Source organism: Pleurodeles waltl, chromosome 6 (assembly GCF_031143425.1).
Source record: "Pleurodeles waltl isolate 20211129_DDA chromosome 6, aPleWal1.hap1.20221129, whole genome shotgun sequence".
NCBI classification, from domain to species: Eukaryota; Metazoa; Chordata; class Amphibia; order Caudata; family Salamandridae; genus Pleurodeles; species Pleurodeles waltl.
Window position 1 is genome coordinate 1,194,331,838 of NC_090445.1, and position 24,956 is coordinate 1,194,356,793.

General features: G+C 45.5%; 1 protein-coding gene across 2 annotated transcripts in view; it reads right to left on the reverse strand.

The window, feature by feature from the left end:
• The window catches only part of ANXA7 (annexin A7), a 387,587-nt gene that overhangs the window by 124,229 nt on the left and 238,402 nt on the right, over positions 1-24,956 (reverse strand). For both annotated transcript variants that reach the window (XM_069240454.1, XM_069240455.1), the window contains exon 9: positions 5,702-5,872. In XM_069240454.1, the coding sequence (XP_069096555.1) occupies positions 5,702-5,872 (171 nt within the window). The remainder of the gene's footprint in view (positions 1-5,701; positions 5,873-24,956) is intronic.

Here is a 24,956-nt window from a genome sequence, read left to right on the forward strand (position 1 = left end):
GGGATCAGATTCCTTACCTTAGAATAGATACCAAAGCAATCTCTTACAGGAGGGTAGTCTGTGGACAGTTTTAAACTAAGGAGTCTTGTAGGACCGAACAGGCAAAATGCCCGTCTTGCCAGACCCGACTGCCAAGGCAGTAGTGATTGGTGAACAGGTGAAGTCGACGTAGCGGCCTGACAAATGTCTACGACTGGGGCCATTCAAGATAAAACGATAATGCCATTTTTGGATCCAGGGGGTAGAGTCTTAGTCGGACTTTTTTTTTGGGGGGGGGGGGGGGGTGAGGTAGGCAGGGTGATGTTCCGCTTTGGTTATTGGAACCAATTCGTCTGGGAAGGCTGGGAAGAGGGTATTGATGCTGAGGAGGCAAAGAGGGCACATGTGCATTGGCTCAACAGGTAAACACATTAGAAAATTGAGACCTAGATTTAAGTTCCATTGGGGCATAAGGAAGGGCGTTGAAGGAAATATATGCTGTAAACCTTTAAGGACTAGTCACAACAGGTGACGAACAGGGAAGGTTGGTCCGGTAATACTAGAAAGGCAGAAATGGTAGAAAGAGATCCTTTAACTAGGCACAAATAAAAACCTTGCCAGGAAAGGGATGGAACAAACAGAAGAAGTTCAGACACAAGGGAGCAGACAGAGGATCAACCAATTTAGACGCACACCAAGTCACAAACCTGTTGCAATGGCAGGTGTAAATAGTTTTAGGGGAGGAATACCTGGCTGCCAGAATGACATCACATATTTCAGGAGGGACATCAAACACCCTCAACCAAAGCCACTCAATCTCCATGCATGAAGTTGGAGAATAGATAGGTTTGGGTGCAGTACCCTACCCTGTTGCTGCACAGCAGATCCTCCTGAATGGGCAGCCTGACAGAGGACAGATGCTCATGCTCAAGAGCTCAGGGCACCATATTCTATGTGCCCAGTCTGGAGCCACTAGTGGCTTGGGCCCAGTTGCTCTTGATCTTCTTGAAATCTGGACAGGAGTGGTATCGGCGGAAAGGCATATAGGAATCGTGAGCTCCACTCAAAACTAAATGCATGCCAGAGCCGCCTGTGAAAACTGCAGCACGCAGAAGTGCTGACATTAAGTGTTCTCGGCAGTGGCAAAGAGATTTAACTAAGGCTCCCCCCCAATCTTGGAAGAGACCATGACCATCTCCGGATGGAGACGCTATTCATAATCCACTAGGTATCGGCGGCTGAGCTTCTCTACTGTAGCATTCAGAGAGCCCGCCAGATGCTGAACCACCAGGAATATGTTCTGTTGTTCCAGCCACGTCCAGAGATGCAGAGCCTCTTGACATACCCCACCCTGCCCTGCTACTATCAATACCACATGGCAGTGGTGTTGTCCATGAATTACTCAATGAACCTTCTCTTGATGGAAGAAAGAAAGGCATTCAATGCCAGTCAGATCGCTCTCAGTTACAACAGGTTGATTTGAAGCGGAGACTCAACTGGAGACTAAAGTCTCCATCTCTCCCAGTTGGCTGCCCCAACCCAAGGGATTTTCTGTTGACCTAATTGCGGTCACTGAGCCACTACTGCACGTCCTTTGCAGTTCCCTCCAATATCTAGACCAAGTCGAAGAGAATTCCCTGGTGCTGTGCCCACTGGGTCTTCAAGTTCCACTGCAGAGCATGCATATGCCATTAGGCATGTTTTACCAAAGGGATGCAGAGGCAATGAGAAGCGGCAGCTTCAGAGTCAGCCCCAAAGAAATCCAGGATAGAAGCTGAACAATTTAAATCATAGCTAGAATTTCCAGGACTCACTGTTCTGGAGGATGAGCCCAAAACTGCACTGTATCCAGAACAGCTCCGATGGAAGGGAGTGTCTGAGAAGGTTTCAGTGTGACTTCTGAACGTTGATAGCGAACCCCTGCAAATACACGAGGTCCACCGTAGTCTGGAGGTGGGAGACGACTGCTTGGGGAGAGTTCACCTTCAATAGCCAATAGTCGAGGGTAAGTCTAGACTGGAACCCCTGACCTCCGCAGATCTGCTGCGACCACCTACATCACCTTGGTGAAAACCCGAGGGGTGCTGGTAAGGAAAAAAGGGAGGCTAGCAAACTGATAATGCTTGTGGTCCATCGCGAACCGCAGGTAATGATTGTGGGCATGAAGGATGGGAATGTTTAAATAGGCATCCTGCAAGTCCAACACTATCATCCAGTCTCCAGGGTCAAGGTCAGATAAGACCTGAGCCAGGGTGAGCACCATGATTTTTTTCTTCTTCAAGAAGTAATTGAGAGGGCACAGATTTAAGATAGGACAGAGGTTTCCTTCATTCTTTGGCACCAGAAAGTAGTAAGACTAGCAACTACAACCTACTTCTAATGCTGGCACCCTCTGGATGGCTCCTTTCACCACAAGGTCCAGTACTTCCTGTGGCAAGAGGGTAAGGTGGGTCACTGTCTGCCGATAGGTGGACCGAAGAAGCGGCGTTGGGGCCTTTTGGAAGGGGAGGCCATAACCACATTGGACAATCTTGAACATCCCCTTGTCTGTAGTGTGGGTTTATTCAGTGACATCCTAGAAAAAAATGGAAAAAGGCACACCAAAATGTCAAAAGAATCCAGTCAAAAAGTGACAGAGAGTAGCTCGACAGGATCCACACTGATGGCAGAGAAAATAAGGGACTGAGGTCAGCACGCTGGAGAGGCGCCTATATAGGTACCATGCACGTCACTTCCAGCACTATCAATGCCATGCAAAGCCAACCGAATGGTGTGCAATGCAGCTGATGAAAAAATTTCAGATCCAGTCTGATGCCTAAGGAATATTGTACGGTAAGTAATCTGGGGCTAGACGTCTCTATCAGATTCATCAGATTCTGCAAACTTATTAAGTTGCAAAACTGCCAATTCCTATTCGTCCACAGCCTTGAGCTACTGCCTCACATGGCCGGGTTCTAATTCACATTATTTCCCATGATATGTACTATATCACGACTGCATGCTTGAGACAAGTGCAGATAATCACCCAGAATCTCCTCCTAAAAATAATTCTGTACTGACTTCAAGGCACCACTCATTACTGTGCTTCCCTGATCTAGTTAAATCAGCAAGGAGTAAATCTATAGTCAGAATCAGACTTAAACACTACGCAGAACTGGGCCTGTTACCCACATACGAGTAGTGAAGATGGTCTGAAATATACCATTGAGTTTGCTACTCTGCGTTAGACTTTTGGGTTAATTTTAACTCCATGGCCAAACGGGGCTCTAAAGGAGCTTATGGTCAAGTCCAGTATCCACTACTGTGTGCGGGTTGGGAGGTTTGAAAAGAACAAAAGTCTAATGCTGTAAGCAGAATGGGAATAGGTGATATTTTCCATCCTGTATCTTGTACCCTAAAACCATCATCCTACTGCTCTATTAGCATCCTAAAGAAAGTCAAGAAATAATTTCTGTAATTGACCTTCAGGACAAGACCTTGAGAAGATAATTCCAAAGGGCTCTTTGGAATACTGTTTAACACACTTGTATCGCAAGAATGCTCAGTTCTACATTCCATGCATGGCACTGCATCAGTTCGTTAATAGTCCTAGCCTTTAGACACAAGTAACAACAAAGGTCCTCACAACGGTTGTAGTGGCATGGAGATGCCTAATCCGGCTCCTTTATGCTAGGGAGGTGCGACAAACGCAAATATGAGGATCTTAAGCTGTTCCATGCACCTTCATAACTCCCATAACTCCAAATATCCATAGCCATCTAGAAGTCAGCAATCTCTTCCAATTCTAGGTCTCCATTACAAATCTAAGGTCCTAGTTGGTATTACACAAACAGTGGGAGTTCATTGTGGCTCTTTTCAATGTTATCCAAGGCAAAGTGTTCCTCTTCCACTGAAGGCTATAACAATTAGACTCCATGTGAGAATCCTCTTGAAATCATCTTTTGTCACAGCAAGGTGGTGGCTTTGAGTCACAAGACATCACATCACCTTTTATTGTTCTCTCCTAGGTAGGTAGCAAAGCCCCAAAAACCACTACTTCGACAAACTTTAACTACCTGGTCACACACATTCAATACTGATCTTATGGTCACACACCTTCCTCAACAATGACCTTACAATCTGGAAAAACAAAATCCGAAGGCAGACGCTTAGACAGCGGATTAACTGAACCATCCTTATTACTGTATCAAATACGCAAGCATGATGGCATCCTAGGACATCCAGGGCCACTGGGCAATGAAGAAAGATATTTCCCTTCAGCTGGGTAAGCTTTCAGGGGGAACAAAAAACAATTCAGGGGTTTATATCTTCTCTTTTATGTATGAAGGATGTCCTCTTCCGCCCTTCAATGTTGGGTCTCCTGGATGCATTTCCACCTTTTTGGTGATCACAAAATCGGGGATGAAGGCTGTTTTGGTAGCCCCTCTTGAAGGTGCTGGTTCCTCCTTTGACTCAGATGACCAGAGGGAGGCAAAAAATAGCTCTTGTGTTTATCTAAAGGATGACCACTGTTCTCCCTGTCTCAGTTACAGAGGATCCAACTGATGGCTTGGAGGCGAATGGTCTGCAAAAAAATAGCCAATTACGAGAGGAAGAAAATCTTAAACCTTTAATGAAACCGGCTATGCTGGCATCTTATTTCTGCCACTGAGGCTACTTCTAACAATTTTGCACTATCGTCCCATGAACCTTTCAAGGATATAGGCGTAGGGGAGGGGGTTTTCCCCGGGGCACTCAGTCTCTACTATGAGATATCAGCAGGCAGCCTGATTTTCCAGTAGCCCTTGATTAAGATTTAGACGGTGGTAACTGTTACACTACACTCTGAGCTTTTAAAATCCAGTGTTTACTAATTTATTTCAAGCTAGGATCTGTCGCTGGTTCAAACCCTATCAGAATTCCTCTTTGAACCCTTGAGGGGGGTTTCTCTCAACTTTACTGGAAAACTTCTTTTTGGTCACCATCATCTTGTCAAAACAGTTACGTGAACTTGGGGATCTTAGCATTAAGGATCCCTACATGCAGTTCTAGCCAGATGGATTGCTCTTGTGACGTTTACTTTCTTTCCGAGTTTAACTGTTCTTATATAATTTCCTCTCTTACTAGGTAACTCAATGTGCAGCAGGGGTTGGGTGCACAGAAGGTAGAGTTAAGGGCTTGGCTACTAGCTAAGGGTCATGCACATGAGGATTCATTGTATAAAAGGAAGATGAAGTATAACTGGCCTTTGCACAGCACCCAGCCATCATCACCACAAGGGTCCCCTTTAACAAACTCTGTAAGCAGCTTGAACCAATCTGCACATTTCTATATCCTGCACGAGACAGCTACACACTGGCAAACCATGGCAGTAAAGCCAGCACCCCACAGTTCAGGGGACAATGCACAACCACAACTGCAAGCAGGGCAGAGTCCAGAGCCGGTACCGCAATGAACAGTGCAGCACACCATTGGGGCTAGCAGTAGGTAGTAGAATAATGGGGAAGAAGCCAGCAAACATCAACAATATTGTGCACACACACAAGCAGAAACATGCAGCTGCTTCTGGTGACATGAAGCCATTGTTATTAGAGTGGCAGGTCTACCGAGGGTTGCTGGATTGTTAGTGTTATAGAATAAGCTAAATAGTCCCGGCAGAACTTGCCCCATCATGTGCTTCATCCTCATTACCAAGTTAGTGCTCTCAGTGTGCACCAATGGACAAAACAATAAAATTACTAACCTGACACATGGATACAAGTAGTCGTTCAAAATGTCCTGAAGTATCAGATCGGATGTCCTTTTCAATGTCTCGGCCAAAATCTGTTTTATAACACTGAACAATGTTTTTAATTTCACTGTTTGTTCTTGTGCAAAGAATCTCAATGAGTACTCTTTCTTGAGTTCCAGCACCCTATTGGAAACAAAGCCATAAATTCTGTCAGTAAGGTTGCAAAAGTAAATTTGACATAAGTATCTACAACATAAAATCTGTTTTAATGAATAAAAATAACTTAATTACAGTAGAAATGTAGAATGATACTAGCATTACAAGATTAAGATAACACCAAGAAATCAAGTAACGTATTCTAAGTTAACATCTCCGATCCACAATCCATTACCTGGTTTACTACAATGAGAATGTACCTATGCTCAAGAACAATACTTGCATCAGTCCCTACACAGAAGCACAGCGCTGCTAAACTAGGATATAATAAGTTGTTTCTCACCATAAGAACTACTCTATCCTTGATCCCTCTACCCAACTGGTCATAGAAATGAGGTGTCCCTTGTAAGGGTAGGATCGATGTAGGCACCCTAACACTTTAAGGGCTTAGATAGTTAAGCTCACAATTCTCAGAGGGTTTATGCTATCTTTTACCAGGATCTTCCACCACCTGTACATTTAGATCCTTTTCTTCCTTCAGCCCTTGTTTATCCAGTTATTTATGGTGATAAGTTATTTGGGTATAAAGAATACAAGAAGTTACACTCCGGTCATATTACTGAAAGGACTGACTGACTTGGAATAAAGTAGATACTATTATTAGTAACCATGACTATACTTTTTCCAACTTAATATTCTCCTATTAATTTCAGCAAGTGCAATACACTGAACAATGGTGTCCTAAACATCCTGTATCAGTGAACCAAATTCAACAGTCACAAATATGGGCATTACAGTCAGCTGTAACTTTTTAGATTTAACAGCTTAACAACGCAGATTACTCAGGTTCATCACCAGTAGGTACAAGTGTCCATTTATCATGGAACATTTGCCATGTATTAGATCCCTTCAATCATCTTAACATGTGCTGGTAGGCAAGCCTCATTTTCTAACCTGAGCTATTCAACTGGGTTAGTTTTTCACACAGTCACACAGGTAAAATGAATTGGCAGAAACCATCTACAAACTATTCTATTCTGCTTTAATATGAGTGGTACCTGTTCAAATTTCCATGCCCCCCCCCCCCCCCCACCACCACCAAATAAGTCAGTCATACTTATAAAACAGTGGACATTCACTCAACTAAGAGCAATCACATTTCTTTAATCCAGGTGGTCTAACACAGATGCAGAGTGATTCACTCTGAGTTCAGCATTTCCTGACACAGTCCCAGTTACTGCACAACTACTATCCCACTCATCTAAGATGCACACAAGCATCTACATAATACGTCCTGCTGCTTTCCTTGGCCAAATCATGAACGCAAAGACCTCTGTTTGTTTTTCACAGGTGTTGGCCCTGGCCTTTCTCAAAGGGTTATCCCCAAACTTTTTGCCTTCTTCCTCCTATTTTTTCTGACCAGTTTTGGTTGGCTTTAGGACTCTTGGCACTTTACCACTGCTAACCAGTGCTAAAATGCATATGCTCTCTGCCTCAATTTTATTGGTGTTTGGTTTATCCATGCTTGGCATATTTGAATTACTAGCAGGACCCTAGTATAGTGCACCATGTGTGCCCAGGGCCTGTAAATCAAAGGCTACTAGTGGGCCTACAGCACTGATTGACACCCACATGAGTAGCCCTGTAAACATTTTTCAGACCTACCTCTGGTCATACGTTTATTCATTCTACATGTTTTTGTATGTGTCTATGGTGGTCTATCACGTTGAAAATATGCAAATGCTTGGTGGAAGTTTTTTCCACACCTTCAAATCATCACCAAGTTATCTTATCTGACATGAACAAGTCAAATAACTTCTGCTTATGACCATTCATTTAGCTCACGTAGTTATTCAGAGAGTGTCGGGGGCTTCGACGCTCATCAACTTGATAGCATTCCTTAATATAGCTAGTAGCACTGCTAACAGCATCACTCTCCTTTTTCTTTAAATTCTGTCATGAACAGGGTGAAAATATATGCCCTGGGAGTATAGAGTATCCATGATTAGTAGATTGCCAAGTGACATAACTCCAGACCCATTTCTGTATGTGGTACACTGCTGTCATGTTCTCAGTCTTTACAATGATCCATCGCTGCGGACAAACAAGTAAAAAGGTTTTTAGGGCTAGGTAAATGGCCAAGAGCTCTAGGTTGTTGATGTGCCTCCCCTGGAGAAGGTGTGTCCAGTTGTCGAATAGCCATAGCACCAAGGTGTTAGCTCCAATGAGCGATGCGTCTTGGTAGAGTCACCTCCAGAAGAAGGTCGTAAGAAGGCCTGCCAGCAACAGATTGTTGCTGTTTGTAGGAGGCTGGACTGGCTTGTAGTGAGTACCAAGGGGTACTTGCACCTTGCACCAGGCCCAGTTATCCCTTATTAGTGTATAGGGTGTCTAGCAGCTTAGGCTGATAGATAATGGTAGCTTAGCAGAGCAGCTTAGGCTGAACTAGGAGACGTGTGAAGCTACTACAGTACCACTTAGTGTCATATGCACAATATCATAAGAAAACACAATACAAGGTTATACTAAAAATAAAGGTACTTTATTTTTATGACAATATGCCAAAGTATCTTAGAGTGTACCCTCAGTGAGAGGATAGGAAATATACACAAGATATATATACACAATAGCAAAAATATGCAGTATAGTCTTAGAAAACAGTGCAAACAATGTATAGTTACAATAGGATGCAATGGGGACACATAGGGATAGGGGCAACACAAACCATATACTCCAAAAGTGGAATGCGAACCACGAATGGACCCCAAACCTATGTGACCTTGTAGAGGGTCGCTGGGACTATTAGAAAATAGTGAGAGTTAGAAAAATAACCCTCCCCAAGACCCTGAAAAGTGAGTGCAAAGTGCACTAAAGTTCCCCTAAGGACAAAGAAGTCGTGTTAGAGGAATAATGCAGGAAAGACACAAACCAACAATGCAACAACGATGGATTTCCAATCTAGGGTACCTGTGGAACAAGGGGACCAAGTCCAAAAGTCACAAGCAAGTCGGAGATGGGCATATGCCCAGGATATGCCAGCTGTGGGTGCAAAGAAGCTTCTACTGGACAGAAGAAGCAGAGGTTTCTGCAGGAACGAAAAGGGCTAGAGACTTCCCCTTTGGTGGACGGATCCCTCTCGCCGTGGAGAGTCGTGCAGAAGTGTTTTCCCGCCGAAAGAACGCCAACAAACCTTGCTAGCTGCAAATCGTGCAGTTAGCGTTTTTGGATGCTGCTGTGGCCCAGGAGAGACCAGGAGGTCGCAAATTGGACCAGGAGGTAGAGGGGACGTCGAGCAAGACAAGGAGCCCTCTTAGCAGCAGGTAGCACCCGGAGAAGTGCCAGAAACAGGCACTACGAGGATGCGTGAAACGGTGCTCACCCGAAGTTACACAAAGGAGTCCCACGTCGCCGGAGACCAACTTAGAAAGTCGTGCAATGCAGGTTAGAGTGCCGTGGACCCAGGCTTGGCTGTGCACAAAGGATTTCCGCCGGAAGTGCACAGGGGCCGGAGTAGCTGCAAAAGTCACGGTTCCCAGCAATGCAGTCTAGCGAGGTGAGGCCAGGACTTACCTCCACCAAACTTGGACTGAAGAGTCACTGGACTGTGGGGGTCACTTGGACAGAGTTGCTGGATTCGAGGGACCTTGCTCGTCGTGCTGAGAGGAGACCCAAGGGACCGGTAATGCAGCTTTTTGGTGCCTGCGGTTGCAGGGGGAAGATTCCGTGGACCCACGGGAGATTTCTTCGGAGCTTCTAGTGCAGAGAGGAGGCAGACTACCCCCACAGCATGCACCACCAGGAAAACAGTCGCGAAGGCGGCAGGATCAGCGTTACAGAGCTGCAGTAGTCGTCTTTGCTACTATGTTGCAGTTTTGCAGGCTTCCAGCGCGGTCAGCAGTCGATTCCTTGGTAGAAGGTGAAGAGAGAGATGCAGAGGAACTCGGCTGAGCTCTTGCATTCGTTATCTAAAGTTTCCCCAGAGACAGAGACCCTAAATAGCCAGAAAAGAGGGTTTGGCTAATTAGGAGAGGGGATAGGCTAGCAACACCTGAAGGAGCCTATCAGAAGGAGTCTCTGACGTCACCTGGTGGCACTGGCCACTCAGAGCAGTCCAGTGTGCCAGCAGCACCTCTGTTTCCAAGATGGCAGAGGTCTGGAGCACACTGGAGGAGCTCTGGACACCTCCCAGGGGAGGTGCAGGTCAGGGGAGTGGTCACTCCCCTTTCCTTTGTCCAGTTTCGCGCCAGAGCAAGGCTAAGGGGTCCCCTGAACCGGTGTAGACTGGCTTATGCAGAATTGGGCACATCTGTGCCCAAGAAAGCATTTCCAGAGGCTGGGGGAGGCTGCTCCTCCCCTGCCTTCACACCATTTTCCAAAGGGAGAGGGTGTAACACCCTCTCTCAGAGGAAGTCCTTTGTTCTGCCATCCTGGGCCAGGCCTGGCTGGACCCCAGGAGGGCAGATGCCTGTCTGAGGGGTTGGCAGCAGCAGCAGCTGCAGTGAAACCCCAGGAAGGGCAGTTTGGCAGTACCAGGGTCTGTGCTACAGACCACTGGGATCATGGGATTGTGCCAACCATGCCAGGATGGCATAGAGGGGGCAATTCCATGATCATAGACATGTTACATGGCCATATTCGGAGTTACCATTGTGAAGCTACACATAGGTAGTGACCTATATGTAGTGCACGCGTGTAATGGTGTCCCCGTGCTCACAAAGTCAGGGAAATTGGCCCTGAACAATGTGGGGGCACCTTGGCTAGTGCCAGGGTGCCCTCACACTAAGTAACTTTGCACCTAACCTTTACCAGGTAAAGGTTAGACATATAGGTGACTTATAAGTTACTTAAGTGCAGTGTAAAATGGCTGTGAAATAACGTGGACGTTATTTCACTCAGGCTGCAGTGGCAGGCCTGTGTAAGAATTGTCAGAGCTCCCTATGGGTGGCAAAAGAAATGCTGCAGCCCATAGGGATCTCCTGGAACCCCAATACCCTGGGTACCTCAGTACCATATACTAGGGAATTATAAGGGTGTTCCAGTAAGCCAATGTAAATTGGTAAAATTGGTCACTAGCCTGTCAGTGACAATTTGAAAGAAATGAGAGAGCATAACCACTGAGGTTCTGGTTAGCAGAGCCTCAGTGAGACAGTTAGGCACCACACAGGGAACACATACATATAGGCCACAAACATATGAGCACTGGGGTCCTGACTAGCAGGGTCCCAGTGACACATAACAAACATACTGAAAACATATGGTTTTCACTATGAGCACTGGGCCCTGGCTAGCAGGATCCCAGTGAGACAGTGAAAACACCCTGACATACACTCACAAACAGGCCAAAAGTGGGGGTAACAAGGCTAGAATGAGGCTACTTTCTCACACAACCCCCCCCCCCCCAAACGAAGGACAATAAGGCTAACCTTGGCCAGTTGAGACTTTATTGTCTAAGTGGTGATAAGTAGAGAGTAGCTCTGCCATAGACTGGCTACTCCCTTTATCATCCACTATATGGTTACTTCCCTGTGGGGATGTAAACCACCCTGTTTGAAGTTTTTTAGCTAAGCAACAATGCGAAGATGTATTTTCAGAGTTTCTATCAGTAATTTTTAGTTTAGAGCTGTGGGAATTGTCCACTGAACCTATTTGTAGTGATGGAAATGCCAGACAGGGATGCTGTCTCAGAAAAGCCATAGCTGGGCAAAAACGTTGTCCATATGGCTGGAAGAGAGAACAGGGATGCTGTTTCTCTTGAGTTGGAGCAGGGCAGGGATGCTGTCCTATGAGCTCCACACTAGGGCAGGGATGCTGTCCTAAGTGTTGTGAGGCAGTGCAGGGTTTCTGCACTAAAGTTTCTCTGGGAGGGTTGGAGGGATGCTCCATGTAAACTAAAATGGTGCTCTTTTTCTCACCAATGTTAGTTATCCCACAGAGAGGTACTTCTACCTCAGGGAGTCCAGCTTTGCCAGCTGATGATTCCCTTGGAACAGGTGCCACCCCAGGAGAGGTTTCTCCCACCACAGGAATGGTATCCTGAATGGTAGGGTGGTTAGGGGATACTGAGATACCCTTTTTACCTGTTGATGGAGAGGGATCCTGAGTTTTCAGGCCTTCTCTCCTTTGCTTTTTCATTTCAGTAGAAATGAGAGGGAACAATTCCTCAGGGATGCCCAGCATGGCTGCATGGGCATAAAACTCTACATCAGCCCAACCTGAGGCCTCTAGGTCATTACCTAAGAGACAGTCTACAGGTAAGCTAGGTGATACCACCACCTGCTTAGGGCCAGTAACTCCACCCCAACTAAACTGAATTATAGCTAAGGGAAGAAACTTAGTGGAGTTATGGACATCAATAATCTTATACTGTTGTCCAATGATGTGTTGATCAGGGTGCACTAGGTTTTCAGTCACCAAAGTGATACTGGCACCTGTGTCCCTGTAGGCCAAGGCCTCAACACCATTTATTGAAACTGTCTGCCTGTACTTATCCATTGTAAGGGGACAAGCAGCCAGTGTGGCAAGGCCAATGCCACTAGGTGTGACAAACTGTCTTGGGGCTGACTACCCCAGTTTCTACTATGGACCCATAAGTGAACCCAACTACACCCTTAACTTGACTGTTGCCAGCAGTCCCACCACTATTACCACTACTGTTAGGGGCACTAGAGCTTGATGTATTAGTGGTGGTAGGCTCAGGGGGTTTACCTGGACAGGACTTATCCCCTGGCCTATGGCCTCTATTTTTACACACAAAGCACCAAGGCTTTTTAACTTGTGTAGGTTGAGAAGAAGAGGAAGAGTTAGTTTTATCTCCACCCCCTGAAGAGTGTTTAAGATTTGAAGTGGAATCTTTGGTTTTACCCTTATTCCCATGCTTATCTTGAGATTTTTCACCATCTTTCTTCTTATTGTTCTCTTTGTCACCCCCTGTATGAACTGTTCTGTTCACCCTTGTTCTGACCCATTTGTCTGCCTTCTTTCCCAATTCTTGGGGAGAGGTCAGATCAGAGTCCACCAAGTACTGGTGCAACAAATCAGACACACAATTATTAAGAATATGCTCTCTCAGGATCAAGTTATACAGGCTGTCATAATCAGTAACTTTACTGCCATGTAACCACCCCTCCAAGGCCTTCACTGAATGGTCAATGAAATCAACCCAGTCTTGTGAAGACTCCTTTTTGGTCTCTCTGAACTTTATCCTGTACTGTTCAGTGGTTAAGCCATAACCATCCAGGTGTGCATTCTTAAGGACTGTAAAGTTATTGGCATCACTTTCTTTCACAGTAAGGAGCCTATCCCTACCTTTTCCACTAAGTGATAGCCATAGGATAGCAGCCCACTGCCTTTGAGGGACATCCTGTACAACACAGGCCCTCTCAAGTGCAGCAAACCACTTGTTAATGTCATCCCCCTCCTTATAAGGGGGAACTATCTTATGCAGATTCCTTGAATCATGCTCTTTTGCAGGATGACTATGGGGAATACTGCTGCTGCCACCATGGGTTTCTAAACCCAGTTTCTGTCTCTCCTTCTCTACTTCTAAAGTCTGTCTATCCAAATCCAGCTGTTGCTTCTTGAGCTTCAGTCTGGTTTGTTCCACTCTCAATCTATTGAGCTCCCTTTCTAACAATCTGTCATCAGGGTGGGTGGGAGGGACATGTCTTGAAACAGAAGTATGGTGAGAATGGACAGAAGGAGACCTGTCCCTTACAGAGGGCACCCTAACAGCTTGGCTGACAGTGTAATGTGAGAGAACATCATCTGTATGATGTGACTCCACCTCAGTATCAACTATGCTAGACTGTCTTGTAATGGGAAGGCTAAGAAGTTTATTTCCTGAACCTTTACCTGGGGGAGTCCCTGGATCAGATTGGGAACCATTAGCTACTTTTTCAACAGATGGGGCACTTTTAGCCTTATCTTGTTCTCTAAGCATGTTAAGTAACAATTCCAAGGAAGGATTCTTCCCTACACTCAAACCTCTCTCTATGCAGAGACTCCTTGCTCCTTTCCACCTAAGGTGATCATATGCAATCTTAGACAGGTCAACATTTTGGCCTGTGCCAGACATTTTTAGAGAGAGTTAAAGTGATACAAAAAGAGAAAAAAGTTTTCAGAACTTTTAGAAAGACAGAAAAAAAACATTTTAGAACTTTTTAGAAAGTTTAAAAGTACTTTTCAGCACTTAGAAAGAGTGAAAAGAGGAAATGCAAAACATTTTGGCTATGTGTATATACACTGAGCTTGTTTTGTATATTTTTCTCTTATGAAAAGTACAATGACAAGAGTGGTAAGTAGTCTCAAAGCACTTATCCCACCGCTGCACAACCAATGTATGAGGCTGGACTGGCTTGTAGTGAGTACCAAGGGGTACTTGCACGTTGCACCAGGCCCAGTTATCCCTTATTAGTGTATAGGGTGTCTAGCAGCTTAGGCTGATAGATAATGGTAGCTTAGCAGAGCAGCTTAGGCTGAACTAGGAGACGTGTGAAGCTACTACAGTACCACTTAGTGTCATATGCACAATATCATAAGAAAACACAATACACAGTTATACTAAAAATAAAGGTACTTTATTTTTATGACAATATGCCAAAGTATCTTAGAGTGTACCCTCAGTGAGAGGATAGGAAATATACACAAGATATATATACACAATAGCAAAAATATGCAGTATAGTCTTAGAAAACAGTGCAAACAATGTATAGTTACAATAGGATGCAATGGGGACACATAGGGATAGGGGCAACACAAACCATATACTCCAAAAGTGGAATGCGAACCACGAATGGACCCCAAACCTATGTGACCTTGTAGAGGAGGGTCGCTGGGACTATTAGAAAATAGTGAGAGTTAGAAAAATAACCCTCCCCAAGACCCTGAAAAGTGAGTGCAAAGTGCACTAAAGTTCCCCTAAGGACAAAGAAGTCGTGTTAGAGGAATAATGCAGGAAAGACACAAACCAACAATGCAACAACAATGGATTTCCAATCTAGGGTACCTGTGGAACAAGGGGACCAAGTCCAAAAGTCACAAGCAAGTCGGAGATGGGCATATGCCCAGGAAATGCCAGCTGTGGGTGCAAAGAATCTTCTACTGGACAGAAGAAGCAGAGGTTTCTGCAGGAAGGGCTAGAGACTTCCCCTTTGGTGGACGGATCCCTCTCGCCGTGGAGAGTCGTGCAGAAGTGTTTTCCCGCCGAAAGAACGCCAACAAGCCTTGCTAGCTGCAAATCGTGCGGTTAGCGTTTTTGGATGCTGTGGCCCAGGAGGGACCAGGAGGTCGCAAATTGGACCAGGAGGTAGAGGGGACGTCGAGCAAGACAAGGAGCCCTCTTAGCAGCAGGTAGCACCCAGAGAAGTGCCAGAAACAGGCACTACGAGGATGCGTGAAACGGTGCTCACCCGAAGTTACACAAAGGAGTCCCACGTCGCCGGAGACCAACTTAGAAAGTCGTGCAATGCAGGTTAGAGTGCCGTGGACCCAGGCTTGGCTGTGCACAAAGGATTTCCGCCGGAAGTGCACAGGGGCCGGAGTAGCTGCAAAAGTCGCAGTTCCCAGCAATGCAGTCTAGCGAGGTGAGGCCAGGACTTACCTCCACCAAACTTGGACTGAAGAGTCACTGGACTGTGGGGGTCACTTGGACAGAGTTGCTGGATTCGAGGGACCTCGCTCATCGTGCTGAGAGGAGACCCAAGGGACCGGTAATGCAGCTATTTGGTGCCTGCGGTTGCAGGGGGAAGATTCCGTCGACCCACGGGAGATTTCTTCGGAGCTTCTAGTGCAGAGAGGAGGCAGACTACCCCCACAGCATGCACCACCAGGAAAACAGTCGAGAAGGCGGCAGGATCAGAGTTACAGAGTTGCAGTAGTCGTCTTTGCTACTATGTTGCAGTTTTGCAGGCTTCCAGCGCGGTCAGCAGTCGATTCCTTGGTAGAAGGTGAAGAGAGAGATGCAGAGGAACTCGGCTGAGCTCTTGCATTCGTTATCTAAAGTTTCCCCAGAGACAGAGACCCTAAATAGCCAGAAAAGAGGGTTTGGCTACTTAGGAGAGGGGATAGGCTAGCAACACCTGAAGGAGCCTATCAGAAGGAGTCTCTGATGTCACCTGGTGGCACTGGCCACTCAGAGCAGTCCAGTGTGCCAGCAGCACCTCTGTTTCCAAGATGGCAGAGGTCTGGAGCACACTGGAGGAGCTCTGGACACCTCCCAGGGGAGGTGCAGGTCAGGGGAGTGGTCACTCCCCTTTCCTTTGTCCAGTTTCGTGCCAGAGCAGGGCTAAGGGGTCCCCTGAACCAGTGTAGACTGGCTTATGCAGAATTGGGCACATCTGTGCCAAAGAAAGCATTTCCAGAGGCTGGGGGAGGCTACTCCTCCCCTGCCTTCACACCATTTTCCAAAGGGAGAGGGTGTAACACCCTCTCTCAGAGGAAGTCCTTTGTTCTGCCATCCTGGGCCAGGCCTGGCTGGACCCCAGGAGGGCAGATGCCTGTCTGAGGGGTTGGCAGCAGCAGCAGCAGCTGCAGTGAAACCCCAGGAAGGGCAGTTTGGCAGTACCAGGGTCTGTGCTACAGACCACTGGGATCATGGGATTGTGCCAACCATGCCAGGATGGCATAGAGGGGGCAATTCCATGATCATAGACATGTTACATGGCCATATTCGGAGTTACCATTGTGAAGCTACACATAGGTAGTGACCTATATGTAGTGCACGCGTGTAATGGTGTTCCCGCACTCACAAAGTCAGGGAAATTGGCCCTGAACAATGTGGGGGCACCTTGGCTAGTGCCAGGGTGCCCTCACACTAAGTAACTTTGCACCTAACCTTTACCAGGTAAAGGTTAGACATATAGGTGACTTATAAGTTACTTAAGTGCAGTGTAAAATGGCTGTGAAATAACGTGGACGTTATTTCACTCAGGCTGCAGTGGCAGGCCTGTGTAAGAATTGTCAGAGCTCCCTATGGGTGGCAAAAGAAATGCTGCAGCCCATAGGGATCTCCTGGAACCCCAATACCCTGGGTACCTCAGTACCATATACTAGGGAATTATAAGGGTGTTCCAGTAAGCCAATGTAAATTGGTAAAATTGGTCACTAGCCTGCAGTGAAAATTTGAAAGAAATGAGAGAGCATAACCATTGAGGTTCTGGTTAGCAGAGCCTCAGTGAGACAGTTAGGCACCACACAGGGAACACATACATATAGGCCACAAACTTATGAGCACTGGGGTCCTGACTAGCAGGGTCCCAGTGACACATAACAAACATACTGAAAACATATGGTTTTCACTATGAGCACTGGGCCCTGGCTAGCAGGATCCCAGTGAGACAGTGAAAACACCCTGACATACACTCACAAACAGGCCAAAAGTGGGGGAAACAAGGCTAGAAAGAGGCTACTTTCTCACACTGTTCTACTACTACAAAGAGAGCTGACCTTTATCAAAAGAAGATCTTTCTACTGACCCACCACTTGTGACTACTGTCTCAACAGCATTGTTGGAAAGGGCCACAAGATGCAATTGCCAGTGCAAGATGCCATTACACTCGAAAGTTTCATTACAGCTCTTACAATTAAAGGACGAGTGATCAGAAAAAGAAGTAGCAGCTGTTAAAATGGCATCACACTCTGCTGGGTATGTTATGCATCCCTGTCATTTCAGGCTGAGGCCTAGACGGGCTGTATCTGTGGAGCTGGAGATGGGACTTGTTTGTGAATATAGTGAACCCGGAACTCTGGGGCAGGGTTACAGCTGTTTGAGTGATTGGCAGAAATTACTGTCTCCTTCTGCTGTTGATCAGCCAGTCATCAAGATATAGGAATACGCGGATGCCTGTTCTGTACACGAGCAGTCACCACTAGTAGTCACCTGATAAAAACCCTTAGAGCCGTGGTGCCCCAGAAGGGTAGTATTGTGAATTGGAAGTGTTGTCCACTTACCAAAAACCAAGGGTATTGGTGATAAATGGGGTAGATGGGAAAGTGGAAGCAGGAGTCCTTGAGACTGAACACCATCATGAAATCTGCCTGATGAAGTAGTTGGATGACACCCTGCTGACTGTCATGTGAAAATCCTCCAACAAGATGTACTGAGTGATCTCAGGTATAAGGCAGGCTGAAAGGAGCAGTCTTTCTTTGCAATGAGAAAGTTCAGGGTTATAGATGACTTTGCTCTGTTGTTGTGTTGCCACTTACTGTACTTACTGTACTGCACCCTTTTGAATGAGCCCTCTGATCACTTCTTGCAAGTGAGGTATTCTTGGATGAGAGTGTTGGCACGGTGGTTTAATTGGGGAAGTGGTGTGGAAAGTTAAGATGTAGCCCTCCTGAACTACTGCCAAAATCCACTGATATGAGATGATGTCCATCCACAGAGAGTGAAAAGCCCTTAATCGCCCCCCACCCCCAGGAGTTTGTGAGTTCGAGGAGGGACAGTGGGCAAATCAGTGCTTCAGAGTAGATGATCCTTTCCTGGCACTGCCTCTACCCCTTCCCTTGCTGTTGCTACCACAAGTATCCTCTACCTCCCATAGACTTGTGGAAAGCCTGTGGTTGCCGTTGACAGAATTGCACCAGCTGGAGGGTGTGGTCTTGATCCTGCCCCTGAGCTGCTGTTTGTGAAAGGAGTCATGGGTGTAGTAGACCGAAGGGCATCCATGGACTGTGTAATGTCAGCGTCCTCCTTGATATTCTGGAACATCTTGCCCACTTCAGGACCAAAGAAATGTTTTCAATTGAACAGGATGTTACAAAGGTGTTGCTGGACCTTCAGTATAAACTCTGAGTCATGAAGCTATGTGTGGCAGTGGTGCAGGATGCAAGAAGCAGTATCTGAAGCGTCCACTGAACAAGGGATATTTAGGATGGAAATTACCTTTCCTTACGCAGCTATCTCCACACCCCTTTTCCAGTATGTTTCAGGAAGGTGCTGTATTTGGGCCTCTATCTCCTCCCAATAGTACCTGTCATATCTTGACAGGAACCCCACTGAATAGACGACTCGACACAGAGTGGTTGTTCCAACTGCTACAGGCATGCCAGTAGCACTGAGATGCTTACTTTACACTTATCCAGGTTGTGGGCATTCCACGTTGTCTGGACGGAGGGGTGCTTCCTTGCAGTATGGACCACTAAGGAGTCCGCGATCTGATAGCTAGAATCAGATATAAAGGGGGTAATTGGGAGAGGCCTTACTTTTTCACTGCCCGTGGCATGTCCACACTGGTTCTGTCTGGGTCCTAAAAGTTGTCAGGGGCTGAATTAAGCATGTCCTAGAACACTGGAAGGAACGGGGCATTGTGTTCTCTCCACCAACAACTTGTCCTCATATCCTGTGGAAGACGCATGTTGACTCTATGATGGCGGGCCGCCCTCTGAATGACTGCATGATGAGCAATGGTATCATCGGGGGGAGATAGCTCAATAAGGTGCGAGGTCTGGATCATCTGCCGGGTTGACGTTGTAGTCATCCCTTGCCCGAGAAGGTTGGTCATAAGGATCTTTCTGCCCATAAGGGCAAACTGGGTCAAAGAAGGTCTGGGCTGCTCAGGAATTTCTGGTGGAGATGGAGGGGATGATGAATAAGGCAGTGCTAGCGGTTGTGGTGGTAAGTGCCTGGATCTGGGAGAAAACAGAGGAGGGCTGATAGCCTTGTCTTTGTTGTCTTGTTTTTTATATACAGGGTTGCGAGGTGCATCAAACTAGTCTTGCCTCAAATGTTAGTCTGCTTTTTTTGGGAATTGGAGACATGATGGTCAATGGTTTCCCAGGGGATGACTTTGCCAAAATGTTCCCGGTCTCTGGGTGGATGAACAGCCACTTTTGCCTGGCGTGGAGTTCCTCCATTGGTCTGTCGATGATGGATGCCCTGTACTCTTGTGACCTCTGTCAAATGGTCCCTCAGTGTTGACTTGGCACTGTTTGAGAGGCAACTCAGCATCGATCTGAGCACTGAATGGAAAAGCTTGGTGCCCTTTGGTAGTAAGGGTGTTGAACAGGGGTACTTGGCAAGGGAGCCTGCTTGGCTTTGAAGTTTTTTCTTGATGCTGACTGGAGCCCGAAGATGTTGATGGACCATAAGCTTAGGCCTTCTTATTAGCCTGCTTGGGGCTCGGTGCCTGACGCCCGGGGGAGCAGTGCTCTGGTTTGAGTGAGCAGAGCTTCACTCTATGGCTCAGCACTGTGGCAGTACCCATCTCTGTGACTTGCGTCATGCGTGAACAGTCTGCATGGATGCCGAAGGTGCACCGTCCTGATCATATACTTCAGAAGCACTAGAGAAGAACATTTGAGTTTTGGTTTGGCCGCTGGGATGCTAGAGGGGCCATTCTCCTCCTTCTCAATGCAAAGCAGGTCCTCTTCATCAAAGATGGCAGGCGTCTCCGTGGATGATTGTTCCGGCATCTCCAGATGTGGCCAACTTCTTTCTCTTTTGGAAAAGGCAGGGCAGAAGTCACAGGATGACTCTTTATGGTCAGGTGAGAGGTAAGGTTGCAAATGCCTTAATGGCCCACTGAAGGATACTTGGAGTAGCACTATGGACGGTGTATGGTCCATCACCCCTTTCCTGTCTGCATTATCCAAGGATAGCTCCTCGGATATCGAAGAGGACTCTACTGTGTCGAGGACCAGGGAGTCATCTACTTGGGCTTCAGTTGCTGCCCATTGAACAGCGGTGTACCTACTAGGAGAACAGTGTGCAGAGATTAATCTCCGAGAAGAAGATAGTTAGCCCCAAGAAAACAATGAAGAACATATCAATCTTGGAGCGGTTACTAAACATGTCTGGACAGTGGAAAACAAAACACTCTAAGGTGGAGTCAGTGCTTATGCATACTCATGTAGACTAAAGGAGGAGCCACATAAAATCTTGTGGCACAAAACTTTTTTGAAGAAAAACTGTTTTTAATGTCCAAGACCAACAGTAGATGGCAGGAGTATGCAAAGTACGTTTATCTACAGGCCACATATGCGACAAATATATGCACATATTTGTGTGTGAGAGAGACTGAGTTTGAGAGAGAGAGATAAAATAGGCAGCACCCTTAGTTGTGATTCATAAAGATTTAATCATAAACGTGCAACAAGGTGTTAAGCAACAATTATGAGTTTTGACTGAGGTCTTGAACATGTTGATTAAATGGAATCATTTAATTTTAATATGGGTTGCAAAGATGTCTACGGGTGGTTGACATGCAGCACAGAAGACAGGTCTAGGACCTCCTGGAGAATCTCAGAATCTCCTACTTACGACATACGTGATGATGTCTTGTCAGGCAAACTGCTTTGATGCTGTTGATCTCTGCAATATGGAAGACTAGGCAAAACATTCCATTTGCTATTTCCACTGCCATAGAGCTGAGCGCTGGAGATGTCCACTAATTCTCTCACAAAGACTATTGTGTTGTCTGTGAGGATCATCACCACTCTGAATCTCCATGTTGGTGAAACATACACACTCGTTAAGAGATTGTTATTGACTATGAGCTGTAAAGGGGACATGCCACCAAGAAACTGGAAGCATGTGCACACCATTTCAAGATCTGAACCCATGGAACTCAGAATGGATGGAACTGGGTAATCTGTGACAGTGCATCCACCAGGAGGTCCGGATTATCACATCAACTGGAGTTGTATATAATGTATGGTCAGCTTGTTCTCGTTTAGAAGGGACCTAGCTTGGCAGTTCGGGCTGGGCTGTTCCTATTGGAGCAGGACCAAGACTGATTGCATGTGGCTGGGTCTGGAACTAATTGGAAGTGACATGGTGGACAAAAGAATGTTTAGTTGGAATGCTACTTGGAGCGTTTGCCAGTGGTTATACTCACTGCAAGCATTGCTTCATCACCTTTTGTGTTTGATATAACATCCTGAGTGTCTAAGAGTGTGCCCAGATGTGGGTCTCTTGCTCACTGTGTCACTAGAACCAAGCTACACCAGACTGAAGAGGCCCAATCAAGCTGAAGCCAGTCTAGTGCTGCTTGTGTTTGTTTAGAGATGACCTGGCTTGGCAATTCAGGCTGGACTAGCTCGATGGAGCAGAACCACAACTGATGTGCACATGGTTAGGTCTAAACTGAGGTGGCATGGTGGGCAAAAGAACAATGGGTTGGAATTTTACCCCAAGCAATTGCCAGTGGTTAGAATTAGTGCAAGCACTCCTCCCATCACCTTTTGTTTGTTGAAGGTTGATCATGTGCCAGCTGAACTGCAGAGGACGGAAGATCCAGGTCCTTAGTGACAATCGCTGGCAAGGTTAGTGATGAGAAAGCTCTTAATGGAATTAGTGTAACATTAGCAGCTTTAATGAGTACATCAGAGATCCTCACTTAAAGAGCCACTTTATTAAACATTTTGTATGACTTGATGAAAGGACTTTATCTGAATAGGATCTGTAGACCAAAAGGGAAAATGGAACAGATGTGAAGAGTAAAATGTCTTCAATGGTGGCTTGTTTAAATGCTGAGCTGGTAGGTTCAAAGAAGGGAGCTTCACCTAGACCTCTTTTTTTTTACTGTGTTGGGCTACAAAATATTTAGCTTTTCTCTCCACAACGGTTTTTGCATTCATCACTGCACAAGTCACAAACAAGACACCACATACAAACATATAGGATAATAGAGAGACAGACTTCTTCCTATCCTGATAGCCCATTTTTACTTTTTTGTATGCATGAATAACTATTTCTCTAAGCCTTTCTTTTGTTTGGTGCTAGTTATGTTTCTTTGAAAGTAAACAGATAAACTGGCCTTGCAGCATTTGTGGCACAAATCCTTCATGCACCCACATTCTATCCTAATTTGTTTTCTATTTCAAACTGAAAGGTTCTCTCTACACACAGCTTCTCTCATTGCTTGTATTTCTAAAAAGTGTACTGTATTTCCTGACAAACAGTCTCAAGATTCCGCATACCTTTAAATATTTGTTGCATTCAAGGAATATAGAAATCAAGACAGGGTCTTTAGTTCTACTTTGAATGCTATTATTTTCCATCTAGCACCTACAGGCCGAAGAATAAGTCATAAGGAAAATGTCACTTATCCAGTTTACATCTGTTCGTGGCATGTAGTGCTGCAGATTCACATGCTATGCATATGTCTTCGGACATCTAGTGTTGGGCTCGGAGTGTTACAAGTTGTTTTTCTTTGAAGAAGTCTTTTCGGAGTCACAGGATCGACTAACTCCTCCTCTCGGTTACAGTGCGCATGGGCATCGACTCCATTGTTAGATTGTTTTCCCGCAAAGGATGAAGGAAGGAGTGATAGAGTATAAGAATATAAAGAGATGTCCATGCAAATGTAAATGTATCTACATATGTACAAATGATAAACTTAAACGACTATAGGCTTCCGGGAAGGAGGGAGGGTGCATGTTAATCTGGAGCAATACATGCCACGAACAGATGTACACTGGGTAAGTGACATTTTTCGTTCAGTGGCATGTGTAGCTGCAGATACACATGCTATGCATAGACTTCAAAGCAGTTCATCCTCCCAAAAAATAGAGGTGGCTAGCCTGAAGGAGTTGAAGTTGTTTAAAATAGTGTTCGTAACACAGCTTGGCCAAAATTGGCCTGTTGTTTTTAAAATACATCTACACAATAATGTTTTGTAAATGTATGAGGAGTAGACCATGTGGCAGCTTTACATATATCAGCCATTGGTATGTTTCCTAAAAATGCCATGGACGCACCTTTCTTTCTTGTAGAATGTGCTCTAGGTGTGACCAAAAGTTTTCTTTTTGCCTTAATGTAACAGGTTTGTATGCATCTAACAATCCATCTTGCTAACCCTTGTTTAGAAATAGGATTGCCTTTATGTGGTTGCTGAAAAGCAACGAAAAGTTGTTTTGTTTTTCTAAAATCTTTAGTTCTATCAATATAGTACATAATAGCTCTTTTGAGATCCAGAGTATGAAGAGCTCTTTCTGCAACGGAGTCAGGCTGTGGAAAGAAGACTGGCAATTCCACTGTTTGGTTGATGTGAAAAGGAGATACTACTTTTGGGAGAAATTTGGGATTTGTTCCAAGTACAACTTTATGTTTGTATACTTGGAAAAAAGGTTCCTCAAGAGTAAATGCTTGCATTTCACTAACTCTTCGTAATGAAGTAATAGCTACGAGGAAGGCAACCTTTCATGTCAAAAATTGAATTTGACAAGAGTGCATGGGTTCAAAAGGTGGGCCCAGGAGTCTGGTAAGTAAAATATTTAGATTCCAAGAAGGAACAGGTGGTGTTCTAGGTGGAATAATGCATTTTAATCCTTCCATGAAGGCTTTAATAACAGGAAATCTGAATAGAGAAGTGTGTTGAATAGTCTGTAAGTATGCAGATGAAGGTGAATTTTGATGGATGAGAAAGCCAAATTTGACTTTTGCAAATGAAGTAGGTAGCATACAATATCTTGTATTGATGCTATAAGTGGATCAGTGTTTTTAGATTGACAGTAGTAAACCAATTGTTTCCATTTGTTAGTATAACATTGTCTAGTAGTAGGTTTATGTGCCTGCTTGAGCACTTTCATACATTCTAATGGAAGTTTTAGGTATCCAAAGTCTATGACTTCAGGAGCCAAATCACTGAATTGAGAGCACTGGGGTTTGGGTGCCTCATTTGACCTTTGTTTTGTCTTAACAAATCTGGTCTGTTTGGGAGTTTGGAATGAGGTACAACAGACAGGTCTAGGAGTGTTGTGTACCAATGTTGACGTGCCCATGTTGGTGCTATGAGTATCATGGTCAGAGATGTCTAACGCAGTTTGTTGACCAGAAAGGGAAGGAGTGGGAGTGGGAGAGGGGGGGAAAGAGTAAGCAGGTATCCCTAACCAATTGATCCATACAGCATTGCCCTTGGATAGTGATGTGGATGTCTGGATGCGAAGTGTTGGCATTTTGCATTTTCTCTTGTTGCGAATAGGTCTATTTCTGGTGTTCCCCACTTTTGAAAGTAGATTTGAAGTACCTGGAAGTGAATCTCCCATTTGTGTGTTTGTTGGTGATTCCTGCGTAGGAGATCCGCCAGTTGAATGTGTATTCCTGGAATGTAGTCTGCTAACAGATGACTGTAATTTTGTGAATTGTCCATTTCCATATTGTCTGGGCTAACAG